This window comes from Nomascus leucogenys, chromosome 17 (genome assembly GCF_006542625.1).
Source record: "Nomascus leucogenys isolate Asia chromosome 17, Asia_NLE_v1, whole genome shotgun sequence".
Classification (NCBI taxonomy): domain Eukaryota; kingdom Metazoa; phylum Chordata; class Mammalia; order Primates; family Hylobatidae; genus Nomascus; species Nomascus leucogenys.
Genome location: NC_044397.1, coordinates 46,316,430 through 46,334,937, shown reverse-complemented (window position 1 = coordinate 46,334,937; position 18,508 = coordinate 46,316,430). Strand labels below are relative to the sequence as shown.

Here is an 18,508-nt window from a genome sequence, read left to right as displayed (position 1 = left end):
TCTTTTCCAACCTGCTGTCTGTTAGCCCAAGGAGTAACTGAATTTTGCCAAGGGGGAAAAAAAAGACAACCAAGCTCACTGAATCACAGCCATGCTATGTACACAATTTTAAACCAACTGGCTCGGGTGATGCCTGGGCTGGCTCTGCAGCTCTCTCCTGGGGCAAAGTGCAAGAGCCCTGGCCAGCCTTGGCCTCTCCCTGCCTAGTTAGAGGTCTTCAGCTGAGACTGACAATCTCATGTTGGTAATTACGACCATTCACAGCAGGGAGACGCAGCCAGCGAAGGGCAAGGGCGGCTGAGAGGGGAGAGACTGTGATCTGTAGCAGAGGCATGGGATAATAGTCCTCCTCTCCCCTCCTGAACCACTTCACAGAGCCCCAACTCACTGCCAGGCCGGGGCAGAGTTCATAGCTGCAGCGATTGCACCACTGCATTCCAGCCTGGGTGACAGAGTGAGACCCAGTCTCGAAAAAATAAAAAAGGTACATTCAGGTTCAGCTTTTAACCCATTGTAGGGCCTGTGCACAGGTTTAGCGGGAATCCATTTCATGGATGAGATAACTGAGGCCTGGAGAGAGGAGGGCCAAGCTGCAGTGGGGCAGAGACCTGTGCCCAGGCCAGTGATCATGAGTCTGTGCTCCTCCTGCCATCCCAGACCTGGCTGAGCCTGGACACTGCGTGCAGGAGGGGCCCTTAAGCTTTGACGCATTTTACAAAGGGAACTGTCGTTTTTTTTTCTTAAGATGGAGTCTCGCTCTGTCGCTCAGGGTGGAGTGCGGTGGCGTGATCTGGGCTCACTGCAATCTCTGCCTCCCAGGTTCCAGCAATTCTCTTGCCTTAGCCCCTCGAGTAGCTGAGACTACAGGCGCAAGCCACCACGCTTGGCTAATTTTTGTATTTTTAGTAGAGATGGGGTTTCACCATGTTGGCCGGGCTGGTCTCGAAGTTCTGACCTCAGTTGATCTGCCCGCCTCGGCCTCCCAAAGTGCTGGGATTACAGGTGTGAGCCACCGTGCCCGGCCCAAAGGGAACTGTCTTAAAGTGGGATTGAGTTGTTGAAGTACTCTCTGGGTCCCCAAGACCCCTCCTTCTGAACCCCTCTAGGTCCTAGACATGCCAGAGCCATCAAACCCCCAAATCCAAAACTCCAGTGGGGGTGGGAAGGAGGCTGCTGGAATGGGGGAATCTCCACTTCTCTTCCTCTGCATTTTATTTTATTTTATTTTTTTCAGATGGAGTCTCGCTCTGTTGCCCAGGCTGGAGTGCAGTGGCACGATCTCAGTTCACTGCAACCTTCGCCTCCCGGGTTCAAGCGATTCTCCCGCCTCAGCCTCCAGAGTAGCTGAGATTACAGGCATGCACCACCATGCCTGGCTAATTTTTGTATTTTTAGTAGAGATGGGGTTTCACCATGTTGCCCAGGCTGGTCTTGAACTCCTGGGTTCAAGCAATCCACCCACCTCGGCCTCCCAAAGTGTTGGGATTATAGGCATGAACCACTGCACCCGGCCTTCTTCCTCTGCTTTTCAAAAATTATGTTTTTAGAGATGTAGTCTCATTTTGTCACCCATGGAGTGGTGCGATCCTAGCTCACTGAAGCCTTGACCTCATCCTCCTGCCTCAGTCTCCTGAGTACGTGGGCCTACAGGTGCACACCACCACGTCTAGCTAATTTTAAAATTTTTGTAGAGACAGGATCTTGCTACTTTGCCCAGGTTGATCTCAAACTCCTGGCCTCAAGCAGTCCTTCCCCTTCAGCCTCCCAAAGTGTTGGGATTACAGGCATAAGCCACCAGGCTGGGCCTTAAACTTTTTAATGGATCTATGCTTCTCTTCCGCTGCTTTTTTTTTTTTTTTTTTGAGACGGGATCTTGCTCTGTTGCCCAGGCTGGAGTGCAATGGCATGATCTCAGCTCACTGCAACCTCTGCCCCCTGGGCTGAAGTGATCCTCCCACCTCTGCCTCCTGAGTAGCAAGCGTGCCACCATGCCTGGCTAATTTTTTTGTAGTTTTAGTAGAGATGGGGTCTTGCCATGTTGCCCAGGCTGGTCTCAAATTCCTGAGCTCGGGGGATCCTACGGTCGCGGCCTCCCACAGTGCTGGGTTTACAGGCATGAGCCATCACGCCCGGCTATAAGTGTTAATTGCATTCTTAGTAACGGCAAAACAATGGAAGTAGCCCAAACCCCAAGGAGAGGAGAGTGAGGAATTGCATCATGGTAAAATTCCACTCAATGGAAGATTATAGAGCCATGGGAACTAAGAGGCTACAACTACACGCTTCGACATTATGTCAACCAAAGCTAAATGGTAAACAGCAAGTCCCAGACTCTATTCAATAACATGCCTTTGTTATAAAAGTAAAATTATAGGCTGGGCGCAGTGGCTCACGCCTATAATCCCAGCATTTTGGGAGGCCGAGGCAGGTGGATCATGAGTTCAGTAGATGGAGACCATCCTGGCTAACACGGTGAAACCCCGTCTTTACTAAAAATACAAAAAATTAGCTGGGCATGGTGGCAGGCGCCTATAGTCCCAGCTACTTGGGAGGCTGAGGCCAGAGAATCACTTGAACCCGGGAGGCAGAGCTTGCAGTGAGCTGAGATCACACAACTTCACTCCAGCTTGGGCGACAGAGTGAGACTGTCTAAAAAAAAAAAGTAAAATTATAAGCAAAATGAAATAATTTTTGTTTAGGCAAACATTATACGCAGTAAAATAATTTTAAAAAATTAACCCGTGAGCCTGGTGTGGTGGCTCACGCCTGTAATCTTAGCACTTTGGGAGGCCAAGGCAGGAGGATCACTTGAGGTCAGGAGTTGGAGACCAGCCTTGGGCAACATAGAGAGACTCTATCTACAAAAAATTTAAGAGTAGCTGGTGCAGTGGCACCCAGCTGTAGTCCCAGCTACTCGGGAGGCTGATGTGGGAGGATTGCTTGAGCCCAGGAGTTGGAGGCTACAGTGAGCTATGTGATAGTGTCACTGCACTCCAGCCTATCTCTACAAAAATAAAAAATAAAATATGAGCTGGGCATGGTAGCACGTGTGCTTGTAGTCCTAGCCACTCGAGGGGCTGAGGTGGTAGGATGGCTTGAGCCTAGAAGGTCCAGGCTGTAGTAAACTATGACTGTGCCACTGCACTCCAGCCTGGGCAAGAGGGAGACTGTCTTTAAAAAAAAATCACAAAAGAAATCAACCAGTGAAAAATGATTATATCATGAATGAGAACAGGCACAGAAGACGTTTCTGGAAATTTGAATAAAGACCATATATTAGATGACAGGGAATTATTCAGTTTTATAAGTGCGATGATACTATTGTGAGTATGTAAGATAATAGTGTTTTTCTTAGGAGATGTGCATTGAAATATTTAGGCAGGAAGAGTCAAGATGTTTGCAACTTACTTCAAATGGAGAAAAAGAAAGAGAAATTATTTGTGTGTGTGTGTGTATGTATGTGTGTGTGTGTATGTGTGTGTGTGTGTGTGAGACAGAGAGAGAGAGAGCAGGGAAAATGGCAATATGCTAAGAATTACTAAACCCAGCCAGCTGGGCGTGGTGGCTTACACCTGTAATCCCAGCACTTTGGGAGGCCGAGGCAGGTGGATCGCTTGAGGCCAGGAGTTCAAGACCAGCCTGGCCAACATGGCGAAACCCCGTCTCTACTAAAAATACAAAAAATTAGCTGGGCGAGGTGGTGCGTGCCTGTAGTCACAGCTACTCAGGAGGCTGAGGCAGGAGAATCGCTTGAACTCAGGAGGCGGAGCTTGCAGTGAGCTGAGATCGTGCCACTGCACTCCAGCCTAGGCAACAGAGCAAGACTCCATCTCAGAAAAAAAAAAAGAATGCCCGACCCCTCATGAGCACTTGGTAACTCAGAGAAGCTGAGCTCTTCTGTGCCAGGCACTGCTCTTTGATCTTTGCATGGATTCATTTAATCCTTAAAACAGGCGGCAGTGCTCAGTGGCTCACGCCTGTAATCTCAGCACTTTGGAAGGCCAAGGTGGGCAGATCACTTGAGGTCAGGAGTTCGAGACCAGCCTGGGCAACATGGTGAAAGCCCGTCTCTACTACAAATACAAAAATTAGCCGGGCATGGTGGCATGTGTCTGTAATCCAAGCTACTCAGGAAGCTGAGGCAGGAGAATTGCTTGAACCTGGGAGGCAGAGGTTACAGTGAGCCGAGATCACGCCACTGCACTCCAGCCTGAAGGACACAGCAAGACTCTGTCTCAAAAAAAAAAAAAAAAAAAAAAGACAAGGAAACAGATTTTCCCCTAGAGCCTCCAGAAGGACCCAGCCCTGCTGACACTTTTTTTTTTTTTGACACAGAATAACCTCCATCTCCTGGGTCCCAGCAATTCTCCTGCCTCAGCCTCTTCCTATTTTACAAGTAGGGAAACTGAGGCCCAGGTAGGCAAGCCTGACTTGCTGGAGTCACACAGGAAGTTGGCAGCTCTGCTCCATCCCTGGGGTCTGGAGCCCCTGCTCTGGGGAAGGAGAGGTGGGGTGCTGCCTTCCCAGAGTCCCCTCAAGCTGGCAGGGACGGCTATACCCCCAGGGTCAGAGGAGAACTAAAAGGAGCGGAAGCTGGCCTGGGTCCGGGGAGAGCCCTCGTGTTTGCCCAAAAGGGAGCTGGAGAGGGGCGGCTGGGCCCATACGCAGGGAGGAGCTGCAGGGAGCTGGTGGCGGGACAGCAAAGAGAAGTGGATTTGGTGGGTAGAGGGGCCCTTCCTTGGTTCTAGTCCTCCCCGCAGCCCCTCCCAAACAGGCAGGGCTCTCCTGTCCCTTTCTCCTCTCCTGCAGCAAGCCCTATAGGAAGAGGCCTCTTTGGTGAGTGGCAGCTCAACCTCTGCTAAATGCCTCCAGTGATGGGGAGTTCACTACCTTCCAAAGCTTTTAAAAGATGTTAACCACTGCTATTCAAGAACAATTCTAGAATTTTTTTTTTTGAAAGACAAGGTCTCATTCTGTCTCACAGGCTAGAGTGCAGTGGTGTGATCATAGCTCACTGCAGCTTTGACTTCCTGGGCTCAAGCGATCCTCCCTCCTCAGCCTCCTGAGTACCTCAGACTACAGATGTGCGCCACCACACTGGCTCATTGTTTTCATTTTTTGTAGAGACAGGGTCTCACTATGTTGCTCAGGCTGGTCTGGCTTCAAGCAGTCCTCCTGCCTTGGCCTCCCAAAGTGCTGGGATTACAGGCGTGAGCCACTGCATCTGGCCTTTTTTTTTTTTTTGAGACAGAGTCTCGCTCTGTCGCCCAGGCTGGAGTGCAGCAGCATGATCTCGGCTCATTGCAACCTCCACCTTCCGGGTTCACACCATTCTCCTGCCTCAGCCTCCCGAGTAGCTGGGATTACAGGTGTCCGCCACCATGCCTGGCTAATTTTTGTATTTTTTGGTGGAGACAGGGTCTCACCATATTGGCCAGGCCGGTTTCGAACTCCCGACCTCAGGTGATCTACCCACCTCAGCCTCCCAAAGTCCTGGGATTACAGGCTGAGCCACCGCGCCCGGCCCTGCTGTTGCTTCTGAGGTTTGAAAACCGCTGAGTCAATGCTCCTGACTCAGCTCTTCTTACCCAAAGGTTCCCCCACCTCATCTACTCTGCTCCTGCACAGTCACCCTTTTCTCTGACGTCCCGGGCAGGTCTCTCTCTGCCAGCTCCGCGCTTCTGGAGTCGCCCATCCATCTTGGGGCCCAGCTGCCCACTGTCTGGGTTCAGACCTTCTCAACACTCCCTGGCTTCTCTGCCCTAGTTTTGCCTTCCCCAATCTGCTCTTGGTGGGTGGAAGTACGGTTACCATGGTAACCTGAAGACAACGCAAATCTGATTGTATCATTACAATGACTGGAAAAACCTCCAGTGCCACAAAATAAAGCTCAAGTCACTAGCTTTGCAGTCCAGGCCCTTTACCATTCCGGCAGCATTTCTGGGGGCTATTCTCCTTCCCCCCACTGCACAACCCCGCCTGGCCACCCCAGGCTCAGGCTGCAGAACAGCATAGACCAGGGAGTGGCTTTGGGCTCATGCTAACTACCTGGTTTTTGTCTCTTTCAGGCTGTTTGGTCAGTTGCAAAATGGGAAGGACAACAGCACCTGCCCCACAGGCTAAGCGTCTAAGAGGCTGTGTGTGAAAAGCCCGCAGCACAGGGTCTGGCATGCGTGGACGTGCGGGATGGGAGGAGGGGATTTCCCAGCTCCTCATCTCTGCAGGGACTGGCCCCGACCTAGGGAACACCAGCTGCCCAGTGAGGGGGAACTTTCCCTGACCTCCCAGTGTGTGGCAGGCAGAGGAGAGTGAGCTACTTCTGGGAGGGGAGTTGGGGGAAAGGGCAAGTTAGTCTTTACTGAGGGTGGCAGTGAGCTGGCACTTTGGTCTCACCTCGGCTGCAGAAACCCACCCTACTCCCGTCTTATTTCCTGGGGATTTCAGCTGTGTGCAGGCACAGATGCATCTCCCAAGTGCCTCACGCATGCCTTGACCTCCTCTCCTTCCTCTGGCCAGTCCTGAACCTCTTGGTGATCCACGGCGGCGCCTCTGTGTCCTACATCCTTCTCTGGCCGTCTCCTTCCCTCCTTCCAGCCCTCCCTCTAGGACCCTGACCCCAACCATCCTTCATCCCCATGGGGACATTTAGTCCACTGACTCATCACCCTCCCCTGTCCCTCCGTGAGAGAAGGAGCAGGCAGAGAGGATCTTGCATGAGCCTTCAGCAACCCTCTTCCACCCATCCTGTTTCTTGCTGCTTTTTTTTTTTTTTTTTTTTTTTTTTTCAAAAAAATAGAGATGGGGTCTTGCTATGTGGCTGGTCTCAAACTCCTGGGCTCAAGTGATCCTCCTGCCTCAGCCTCCCAAAGTGCTGGATTACAGGCGTGAGCCACCACACTCGGCTCCGTTCCCTTTCTAAGCAGGGTGCTCCTTTTCTTGCCATTCCCCCCATCCTCCTTCCACTCCCACAGCTCACTTTCCTCTCTACTGAATCTGCTGAAGATCATGCAGCTGCTGTTCCTACCTCTAAAACCCTCTCTTGGCTGGGTGTGGTGGGCCACATATGTAATCCCAGCACTTTGGGAGGCTGAGGCGGGTGGATCATTTGAGGTCAGGAATTTGACACCAGCCTGGCCAACATGGTGAAACCCCATCTCTACTAAAAAATACAAAAAATAGTCGGGTGTGATGGCATGTGCCTGTAATCCCAGCTACTCGGGAGGCTGAGGCAGGAGAATCACTTGAACCCGGGAGGCGGAGGTTGCAGTGAGCCGAGATTGTGCCACTGCACTCCAGCCTGGGTGATAGAGCAAGACTCTGTCCCCTCCCTCCACCAAAAAAATAAAACCCTCTCTGCATCCATTCCACTCTCCACACTTGCTCATTCTTTCCTGCCCTCTGAAAGGTGATCTGTCCTTGGCAGATTCAATCACTTGCCTTTCTCATTCTCTCCTGAGCCCACTATTCCACTCTGGTCCCCACCACTTCCCCAAAACTGCTCTGAACCATCCCACTGCAACCTGTTGCTTAGCCCCTCCGTCTAGTCTCAGGCGTTAGGACTGACTTCCCAGCAGAGGCTGGTGCAACCAATCACCTCCTTTAGTCAGTTTCTCCCTGGGCTTCACCTGTGGGCTTTCCACCTGTCTCTCCTTTTTTTTTTTTTTTTCTAAGACAGAGTCTCACTCTGTTGCCAGGCTGGAATGCCGTGGTGCAATCTCAGCTCACTGCAACCTCTGCCTCCTGGGTTCAAGCGATTCTCCTGCCTCAGGCTCCCAGGTAGCTGGGATTACAGGCGCCCGCCACCACACCCGGCTAATTTTTGTATTTTTAGTAGAGACGGGGTTTCACCGTGTTGGCCAGGATGGTCTCGATCTCCTGACCTTGTGATCTGCCCACCTCAGCCTCCCAAAGTGCTGGGATTACAGGCGTGAACCACTGCGCCTGGCCCTCCATACATTTTTGTACAAATAAATGAACCCAAAGGATTAACTATGAGCCTAGAGGTTTACACAGGCAGGACCTGTGTAATAGCTGCTGGTAGCCAGGAGGGGACAGCAAAGAGCCACCCAGTGTGGATGAGATGAGGGGGTGGTGGGGAAAGAGGGCACGGCCGCAACCCACTTCAGGGACTGACACCAAGCCCTAGGCTAGTGGTAGACCCTGCCCTGGGTTCTGAAGTATAATAAAATGGTAAAGACTTAGGTTCAAATCTCTGCCACACTATGCTGTGTGACCTTGAGAAAGCTGCTTAATCTCTCTGAGCCTCAGTCCCCTCCAATAAGGCCGGCTACTCAGGGAGATGATGTGGTAATGTGAGTGGTCTTTGTAACCAGCAAATCATAAGTGTGACGGGGTCAGGCGCGGTGGTTCACACCTGTAATCCCAGCACTTTGGGAGACCAAGGCGGGTGGATTGCCTGAGGTCAGGAGTTTGAGACCAGCCTGGCCAGCATGGCAAAACCCTGTCTCTACTAAAAATACAAAAATTAGCCTGGCGTGGTGGTGGGTGCCTGTAATCCCAGCTACTTGGGAGGCTGAGGCAGGAGAATCGCTTGAACTCAGGAGGCAGATGTTGCAATGAGTGGAGATCATGTGATTGCACTCCAGCCTGGGTGACAGAGCGAGACTCCATCTCAAAAAAAAATAAGTGTGATGTGAGTGTTAGGTGTTCGTGATGTGAGAGGCTGCTCAAATGTCCATAACTGGGGGACAGGGTAGTTACATAAACATGATACAGCCTGAAGAGGGAACAGAGCTTTTTAAAGACATGGGGACATGTTTATGTTTTAAGGTTAAGTGTGTAAATTTGTAGAAAGAAGAACAGTGAGATGTAAAATTAATAAGCTTGGGGGGAAATCTGGAAGAAATGTATCATCATAAAAATGAACAGCCATCTGGGTTGTTAGAGTTCTGTATTTTCCAAATTTCTACCATGGGCATATATTTGCATTTCTCTTTAGGGGTGTGTGTGTGTGTGTGTGTGTGTGTGTGTGTGTGTGTTTTAGAGACAGGGTCTCACTCTGTCACTCAGGCTGAAGTGAGGTGATGTGATCATTGTGATCATAGTTCAATGCAGCCTCAAACTCCTGGGCTCAAGTGACCCTCCTGCCTCAGCCTCCCTAGTAGCTGGGACTGCAGGCACACACCACCACCCACCACCATGCCCAGATAATTAAAAAATTTTTTTTTGTGGAGATGGGGTCTTGCTATGCTGCCCAGGCTGATCTCCAACTCCTGGTTTCAAGCAATACTCCTACAATGGCCTCCCAAAGCGCTGGGATTACAGGCATGAGCTACCACGCCCGGCCCCCTTTAGGTTTTTATGACCTACTAGAATGTTCTTCAGATGGAATATTACAGCAGCTACCTGGGTAGAGGGTCTCTCCTGCCTTAGTCACCACCACTTCTTCCCAGCATATCCTGAACAGCCTGCATTAGCTGTCCTGGGTTTTCTTTTTTCTTTTCCTTTTTGCGACCAAGTTGCACTCTGTCGTCCAGGCTGCAGTGCAGTGGCGTGTCTCTCAGCTCACTGCAACCTCTGCCTCCCAGGTTCAAGCGATTCTCCTGCCTCAGCCTCCCAAGTAGCTGGGATTACAGGCATGCACCACTACGCCTGGCTAATTTTTGTATTTTTAGTAGAGTCGGGGTTTCACCATGTTGCCCAGGCTGGTCTCGAAATCCTGACCTTACGTGATCCACCCACCTCGGCCTCCCAAAGTGCTGGGATTACAGGCGTGAGCCACCGTGCCTGGCAGAGTCTCCCTAATTTAATTCAGTGCCACTGCGGGCAGGTGGGGTGTGGCCTGGTTGGGCAGTATAGAGCTACCAGCTACCAATGGTGTTCAGCCCTCAGGGTCGAGCATGGGTTGTCTCAGCCCCTTGTAGGCAAGGCTGGAGTTCCTTCTGGTACGAGTTGGGGGACCCAGCCCCCCCATCCCTCTGCAATCCCAGGCCCCTCACCAGGTCCCCTCCGGTTCAGCCTGGTGCCTTCCAGCACCCCTGGCCCCCAGAAATCCCTGGCCCACAGCTCCCTTGACCTGAGGCCTGAAATTGACCCACTGCCCCCTGAGGCTTGGTCCAAGTCCAAGTATGCCTTCCTCTCCAGTCAGACACCTGCCCGCCACTCAGCATGTCAGAGCAGGCGGGGCCTCTAGATTTTAATGGGGAAACTGAGGCACTGAGGGCAGATGTGATGTCCCCAGTCGGGAAAACATGAAAGACATTCTGGGCTTCTCTCACTCTCTCTCTCTTTTTTTTTAGAGACAAGATCTCACTCTGTCACGCACGCTGGAATCACGACTCACTGCAGCCTCCAACTCCTAGGCTTAAGGGATCCTCCCACCTCAGCCTCCCAAGTAGCTGGGAGTACAGGCGTTTGTCCCCACCATGTCTGGCTAATTTAAAAAAAAGTCTTTGCAGGATGGGATCTTGCTATGTTGCCCAGGCTGGTCTCAAACTCCTGGGCTCAAGTGCTTTTCCCATCTTGGCCTCCCAAAATGCTGGGATTATAGGTATAAGCCACCACGTCTGGCCTGAGTCATCTCTTTTGACCCAGAACAAAACCAGTCCAGGAGTGGCTGTACTCTCACCCTACCCTGGGGAGGCTCACAGCTCCAGGGTGCAGTGGGGGCTCTTGCAATTTAATGACTGATTCATCTTCAAAAAAGCACAATCTCAGCCAGGCACAGTGGCTCACGCCTGTAATCCCAGCACTTTGGGAGGTTGAGGCGGGCTGATCACCTGAGGTCAGAAGTTTAAGATCAGCCTGGCCAACATGGTGAAACCCTGTCTCTACTAAAAATACAAAGATTAGCCAGGTGTCATGGTGCACACCTGTAATTCCAGCTACTCGGGAGGCTGAGGCAGGCGAATCACTTGAACTCGGGAGGTGGAGGTTGCAGTGAGCTGAGATGGTGCCATTGCACTCCAGCCTGGGCAACAAGAAGTGAAACTCCATCTTAAAACAAACAAAACAAAACAAAACAAAAACAAAAAAGCGTAATCTCTTTCAGAATTTTTACCTTCTTGTTGTGGTTCTGTTAGGAAAGGCTTCCATGGGAACCTTCAATAAGTGACCTAAAAAAAATCTCAGAGCGATTCTTTTTTTCTTTTTTTTTTCAAATAGCATCATGCTCTGTCACCCAGGATGGAGTGCAGTTGCACAATCTCAGCTTACTGCAACCTCCACCTCCCAGGCTCAAGCCTTCCTCCTGCTTTGGCCTCCTGAGTAGCTGAGACTACAGGTGCGCGCCACTGTGCCTGGCTAATTTTTAAATTTTTTGTAGAGACGGGGTCTTGTTATGTTGCCCAGGCTGTCCTCAAACTCTTGGCCTCAAGTAATCCTCCTACCTTGTCCTCTCAAACTGCTGGGATTATAGGGGTGAACCACTGTTCCTGGTTTAGAGCCATTCTTTTTTTTTTTTTTTTTTGCTTTGTTGTTTTGAGACGGAGTTTCACTCTTGTTGCCCAGGCTGGAGTGCAATGGCACGATCTCGGCTCACTGCAACCTCTGCCTTCCAATTTCAAGCGATTCTCCTGCCTCAGCCTCCCGAGTAGCTGGGATTACAGGCATCTGCCATCATGCCCAGCTAATTTTTTTTGTATTTTTAGTAGAGACGGGGTTTCACCATGTTGGCCAGGCTGGTCTCGAACTCCTGATCTCATGATCTGCCCGCCTCAGCCTCCCAAAGTGCTGGGATTATAGGCATGAGCTACCACGCCCGGCCCTAGAGCCATTCTTAACAGGGTTTGTCCCCCTGGAAACTTCCCGAAGCCACACCCTCCCAGGAATTCCCTGCTGAGTGCCACAGTCATCTCTTCACCACTCGGTTCCCACTCTCCCATCCTTGCACCGAGATCCCACTGTTAGGCCTTTTTCAAGCACGGACCTTCTCATGCTCATTCTCTCTGTGGTGTGGAAGTGTCTACTGGGTGGGCCTCACAGAAGGTTCCAGGCCCTAGTGCAAGCACAAGTGAAACGATGATTCAAAATGGACTCCAATAGTTTCTGCCACTCTGCACTGGGGGCTTTTGGTAGGAGTCCAGTTCAATTTTAGAAAAATAAAAATACATGTCTTGCACTTCTGAGTTTGCAGACTAAGATCCATTCTGTATTTGCAAACGAGGACAAAAAGAAAGGTGGCTGGGCGAGGTGGCTCACGCCTGTAATCCCAGCACTTTGGGAGGTCAAGATGGGCGGATCACTTGAAGCTGGCCAGGAGATGGAGACCAGTCTGGCCAACCAGCCTGGCCTTTCACCATGTTAGGGTGCCTAAAAATACAAAAATTAGCCGGATGCTGTGGCACGCGCCTATAATCCCAGCTACTCAGGAGGCTGAGGCAGGAGAATCATTTGAACCTGGGAGGCGGAGGTTGCAGTGAGCCGAGATCACACCATTGCACTCTAGCCTGGACAATAAGAGCTAAACTCCATCTCAAAAAAAAAAAAAAAAAAAAAAAGGCAATTGGGGGAAAACAGTCCTTCCAGCTCACCTAGCACTGCCCATCTTTTTCCATATTCAGATCACATGGTCAGGTAGGTATGCTTGTCCATCTTGGCGGTAAGGAAGTGAAGGCTCAGATTCCCACGGCTAGTCAGGCAGGTACAGGGACTTGAATAAGATGGCACTTTCCCATGGCCCACATGCTGCCTGGGACCCTGAAGGCTGACTCCTGGACACTGTCCCCAGCCACCTGCCTCTCTGCAACTATCTGCCACCCCTCCACCTGCCCTGGGACAACTGCCTCCAGTTGAAGGGGCCTGCTATTTCTGCCTCCCCCAGCAGACCCCAGCTTCCACTCCGATTCACCTTGGAACTGCCGGCGCTGGCCCAGACCAGGCTTTGGGGACTGTGTGAGGGAGGGTTTGAGAAAAGCCCATTCTGGTGCAGGAGTAGCACTCAGTGACCTCTGGAGAACCCTTGGAGACTCCCAGGAGCCTGGACATGTTCCCAGCCCAGCATGACTAGTGGCATGAGTAAGTGTGGAGCTGGTTCTCCAGGCAGATACCTGGCTTGGGTGCCAATGCCTGGAAAGGGGCTGGCAGGTCCATCCCTGAGGGCTGGGGCCACGGCCACCTGCTAGCCCTGGTACACAGAGTATTATACGTCACTCACACTGAGCCTCAGTTTCCCCCTCTGTAAGGTGAGCCCTAGCGTCTACCTTCTAGATATGAAGACTAAATGAGATGGCTCCTCTGTCTGCACTCCGCTGCAACCCTAGTTCCTAGAATACCGCCTTGCCCCAGCAGGACCTCCCAAAATGTGTGTGAAAGGCACCCACATAAAGCACCCAGTGCAGGGCCAGAAACCCAGTGACCTCTCAGCCGGGTGTCCACTGGAGCCACACTCACTGCACTGTGCTGCTGCACCTTCCACTGTCTCCACCTTTCCAACATCATCTGACCATTCTGCCCCTCTGAGAGCTCTGGAAACACACTTATGGCATCCAGTGACCCCTCAACCCCTGCCGTTCACCCCGCCAAACACAACCCACCCTCCTCTCTGCCTCTCAAAGTCCCATCTTCCCCTGAGGCCCAAGCAGGGCCTTCCTTACTCCAGGCAACCCTCTCCAGCTACCACTCACCCTCCTGATCCCCCTTCTGGGGGTTCCTGTGGCCTGTCGGCAGCCACCACATCACTGTACCTTAAGTACTTTTCTTTTTTTGAGACAGAGTCTCGCCCTGTCGCCCGGGCTGGAGTGCAGTGGTGCAATCTCGCCTCACTGCAACCTCTGCCTCCCGGGTTCAACTGATTCTCCTGCCTCAGCCTCCCAAGTAGCTGGGATTACAGCTGCGTACCACCACGCCTGGCTAATTTTTGGATTTTAAGTAGACACGGGGTTTTACCATGTTGGTCAGGCTGGTCTCGAACTCCTGACCTCAAGTGATCCTCCTGCCTTGGCCTCCCAAAGTGCTGGGATTACAGGTGTGAGCCACCATGCCTGGCCCACCCTGGAGTCTCTGGCCAGCCCTCAGTGCTCACGATGTGGCATGTCGCCTTGCAGGGACAGCCCCTGCAAATCTGGGTTTGGGAGGCCAGGAAACAGCCCTTGGAGATGGAGGTGGATGGGTGGCTTAAAAAGGGTCAGGAGGCCAGGCATGGTGGCTCATGCCTGTCATGCCACATTTTGGGAGGCTGAGGCAGGAGGATCACTTGAAGCCAGGAATTTGAGACCAGCCTAGCCAACATGGTGAAACCCCATCTCTACTAGAAATACAAAAGTTAGCCGGGCATGGTGGCATGCGCCTGTAATCCCAGCTACTCGGGAGGCTGAGGCAGGACAATAGCTTGAACCTGGGAGGTGGAGGTTGCAGTAAGCAGAGATGGTGCCACTGCACTCCAGCCTGGGCAACAAAGTGAGACTTGGTCTCTCTCTCTCTCTCTCTTTCTATATATCTATCTATCTATCTATCTATATATAATATTAAGAAAAGGGTCAGGAGAGGCACTGCACTGTTTAAGGTGGGGTAGATACCCCCCACATCTTACCACCATGCTTGTGGTTCCCATGCAGACACCCCTCCTTCTGTGGTTAGGAACCCACTCGCCTCCAACCTCATCTATTCACTGAGGTCAACCAGACTCCCTTTATCAGGAGGAGGGGGTACACTGACCTGGCCTGGCCCCTCCCTCCTGAACCCAGACTGGGTAAAACTTAGAAGTCACTGGCACCACCACTCCTTTCTCTGCCCCAGGATGTGGGGCCACATTCAAGCTTAGCCTTCCTCCATCTACATGGGGCAGGTGCCCAGGTGAGGTGGCTAAACAGAAGGGCAGGAGCCTAGGCCAGGCATGGTGGCTCACGCCTGTAATCCCAACACTTTGGGAGGCCGAGGTGGGAGGATCACTTGAGATCAGGAGTTTGAGACCAGCCTGGCCAACATGGTGAAACCCCATCTTTACTAAAAATACAAAAAATAGCCAGGCATGGTGGCAGTTGCCTGTAATCTCCCAGTCATCAGGAGGCTGAGGCAGGAGAATCACTTGAACCCGGAAGGTGGAGGTCGCAGTGAGCTGAGATCGCACCACTGCACTCCAGCCTGGGTGACAGAAAAGGACTCTGCCTCAGAAAAAAAAAAAAAAAGAAGGGCAGGGGCCTGGCTTCTATTCCCAGACACCAGAACCTGTGCCCCACAGCAGGCTTAGCTCCAGCCCCCAGCACCATGACTGGGCCCTATTCCCAGTGACCCCTCCACAGCCAGTGCTTCTTACCAGGCTTTGGGATGAGTCCTTGGAAAGGCCTAGAAGAGAAACAGAGGTAGTGGTGTCAGGGGGAGGGCCTGGGGGATGAGGAAGACACCCTGGGATACAGTGGCCTCAGTCTCCCCTGGGAGCACCCCAGACATACGGCAGCAGAATCTGCATTTTAATAAGCTGCCCTGGGGCTCTGTGTGCACGGGACACTGAGACAATGTGGCAGGGTGCTGGCATTGGCAGTGTCACTCTGCAGAATGCAGACCTGGGCCTTGGGCAGGCTCTGCCCTGGTTGGCCCCGAGACCTTGGGCAAATCCCTCTGATGGGGGCTAAAGGCATTTCCTGGGGGCTGGGGGTGCAGTGAGCAGGTGTTGCTGAACAGGTTGAAGATGCCCTCCAAGGCTGCCCTTGCCATGGTGGGGTGACCAGTCCCACTTCTGAAGGGCTCCCTGCACTCAGGCTGGCCTGCAGTCCCTTTCTGGCCACCCCGAGGACCCAGGATGGTGCCAGGAGAGCCACTTTGTCCAGTGGGGAGGGCAGGACCTAGGGAAAGGCTAAGGATATGCAGGTGCAAGCCCCCATATGAGCTAGTCCTGCCTCTTCACCCTCACCCTTCCCCCTGAGTACCTGGTGACTATGAACTTGATCTTGTCAGCCATGGCAAGAATCCTCTCCAGGTTCTGGGAGCCGAAGGTGCAGGGCTTTCGGAACGGGATTCCTGGGGGCAGCTCCTTGATGATCACAGAGCCGGGGTTACTCTTGATCCACCTGTAGGGGACCTGAACCGGGTACTTGATGCCCAAGGCTTCCCCTGTGGGTGAGAGGCAGGGTCTTGCCCGTCAGGAGTGAGAGGCAGCATGGGTTGTGTGTACATGGGATTGCGGGGGTGTGATGGAAAGACATGCGTGCAGGGGAGTGAATGGTACGAGAAAGCTCTTATGTAGCACTGTGGAAAGATATAGGCATTACAGTCTGAGCTATTTGATCAGAACATAAAGAGGCCAGCATGGTGGCTCATGCCCATAATCCCAGCATGTTGGGAGGCCAAGGCAGGAGGATCACTTAAGTCTAAGAGTTCGAGATCAGCCTGGGCAACATAGCAAGATCCTGTCTCTACTAAAAATTTCTGAAAAATAGCTGGACATGGTGGTGCATGCCTGTAGTTCCAGCCACTTAGGAGGCTGAGGCAGGAGGATTGCTTGAGCCCAGGAGTTTGAGGCTGTAGTGAACCATGATCACGCCACTATACTCCAGCATGGGTGACAGAGTGAGACCCTGTCTCAAAAAAAAAAAAAAAAAAAGAAAAGAAAAGAAAAGAAAGAAAAAGCCACACCAATATGCTCCCATGTTGTATGCTCCTTTTTTTTTTTTTTTTTTTTTTTTGAGACAGAGTTTCGCTTTTGTTACCCAGGCTGGAGTGGAATAGCATGATCTCAGCTCGCTGCAACCTCCACCTCCCAGGCTCAAGCGATTCTCCTGCCTCAGCCTCCTGAGTGGCTGGGACCACAAGTGTGCACCACTGTACCTGGCTAATTTCTTTTTTGTATTTTTGGTAGAGATGGGGTTTTGCCATGTTGCCCAGGCTGGCCTTGAACTCCTGAGCTCAAGCCTCCAAAAGTGCTGGGATTACAGGCATGAGCCACCGAGCCGGGCCCCTGTCTATTAAATTCTGTGTGTAGTTGTTGAAAGTGTGTCTCACATCACTGGTCTGCAAGGCTCATGAGTACAGGGACTGTGTCTGTTTTATTCACAGCAATATCCCCAGTGCCTGAGACAGTGCCTGGCACATAGTAAATGCTCAAGAAATACATGTAAAGGGGTGAAGTGTTTCCCCAGAAATCCCCTCAGCTGGAACTGGGAAACCTCCCACTTCTCTGTCCACAGCGGCTACATGTCCCTCCCCAGGGGTTCTGCGCTGCTTACCGTATTTCTTATTGAAAAGCTCCTGGACCTGCTCCCTTAGCGTGTTGGCAATGTCAATCCGTGAGAGCCTTGCGTCGTAATTTTCTGCAAAGAGCAAAACGATTATGGGTTTGGGCTGTTCAGTGAAAAGGCACTTGGTGACTTTTAAGGAAGACGATTTTCTAATTATGGGGAACTCTTTCTCTGGCAATTAACGGATCTTTGGAGTGGGCCTCTCGGGTCCTTCAGCACCAACGTCTTGATGGAGATGTGTTTTTTTCCAGAAGGATATGCACTGTTGCCACAACAGTGATGAGTTGGAAATTCAGTTAATTGTTGACATTTGAAAACCACCAAATCAATAAATAAGCCCTGGAGGGGAGGGACACCATAGAGTGCAGAGTCCTGTGCCCTGGGCCGGCAGGCAGGGGGTGGGGGCTTCATGAAGTCACTGGGGGGCTGGAGACAAGGGAGGGAACCGAAGCCCAGCTGATCCAGCAGATGGTGGAGGACGGGCAGTCCCCACAGACACAGGGGACAGGCCTGGCAGCTCCCAATGCAACCTCCACCTCCCAGGCTCAAGCAATTCTCCTGCCTCAGCCTCCTGAGTAGCTGGGACCACAGCTGTGTGCCACCACGCCTGGCTAATTTCTTCTTTGTGTTTTTGGTAAAGATAGGGCTTTGCCATGTTGCCCAGGCTGGCTTCGAATCCCTGAGCTCAGATGATCCACCTGCCTCAGCTGGCGATTACAGGCATGAGCCACTGAGCCACCCTCACCCAGAGAGTGGTCAGTAAAAACCCCCAAGTGTGGCCAGGCACGGCGGTTCATGCCTGTAATGCCGGCACTTTGGGAGGCCAATGAGGGAGGATCACCTGAGGGAAGGAGTTGGAGAGACCAGTCTGGCCAACATGGTGAAACCCCATCTCTACTAAAACTACAAAAATTAGTTGGGCATGGTGGTGTGTACCTGTAATCCCAGCTACTTGGGAGGCTGAGGCAAGAGAATCCCTTGAACCTGGGAGGTGGAGGTTGTAGTGAGCCGAGATCGCACCACTGCATTCCAGCCTGGATGACAGAGCAAGACTCTGTCTCAGAAAACAGCAACAACAACAACAACAACAAAACAAAAAGCTGGGTGCAGTGGCTCACGCCTGTAATCCCAACACTTTGGGAGGCTGAGGCCGGCAGATCACCTGAGGTCGGGAGTTCGAGACCAGCCTGTCCAACATGGTGAAACCCCGTCTATACTAAAAAAAAATACAAAAATTAGCCTGGTATGGTGGCGGGCACCTGTAATCCCAGCTACTCAGGAGGCTGAGGCAGGAGAATCACTTGAACCCAGGAGGTGGAGGTTGCAGTGGGCCGAGATTGCGCCATTGAATTCCAGCCTGGGCAACAAGAGTAAAACTC

The 18,508-nt window shown here is 52.0% G+C and overlaps 1 protein-coding gene across 1 annotated transcript in view; it reads right to left on the bottom strand.

Moving 5' to 3' along the window:
• Nucleotides 1-18,508, bottom strand: part of LOC100583444 (general transcription factor II-I repeat domain-containing protein 1-like) — a 49,875-nt gene that overhangs the window by 18,328 nt on the left and 13,039 nt on the right. The window contains exons 3-5 of the mRNA XM_030796736.1: nucleotides 17,118-17,201; nucleotides 15,822-16,005; nucleotides 15,212-15,240 (exon numbers count right to left, since the gene is read on the bottom strand). Coding sequence (XP_030652596.1) covers nucleotides 15,212-15,240; nucleotides 15,822-16,005; nucleotides 17,118-17,201 — 297 coding nt within the window. The remainder of the gene's footprint in view (nucleotides 1-15,211; nucleotides 15,241-15,821; nucleotides 16,006-17,117; nucleotides 17,202-18,508) is intronic.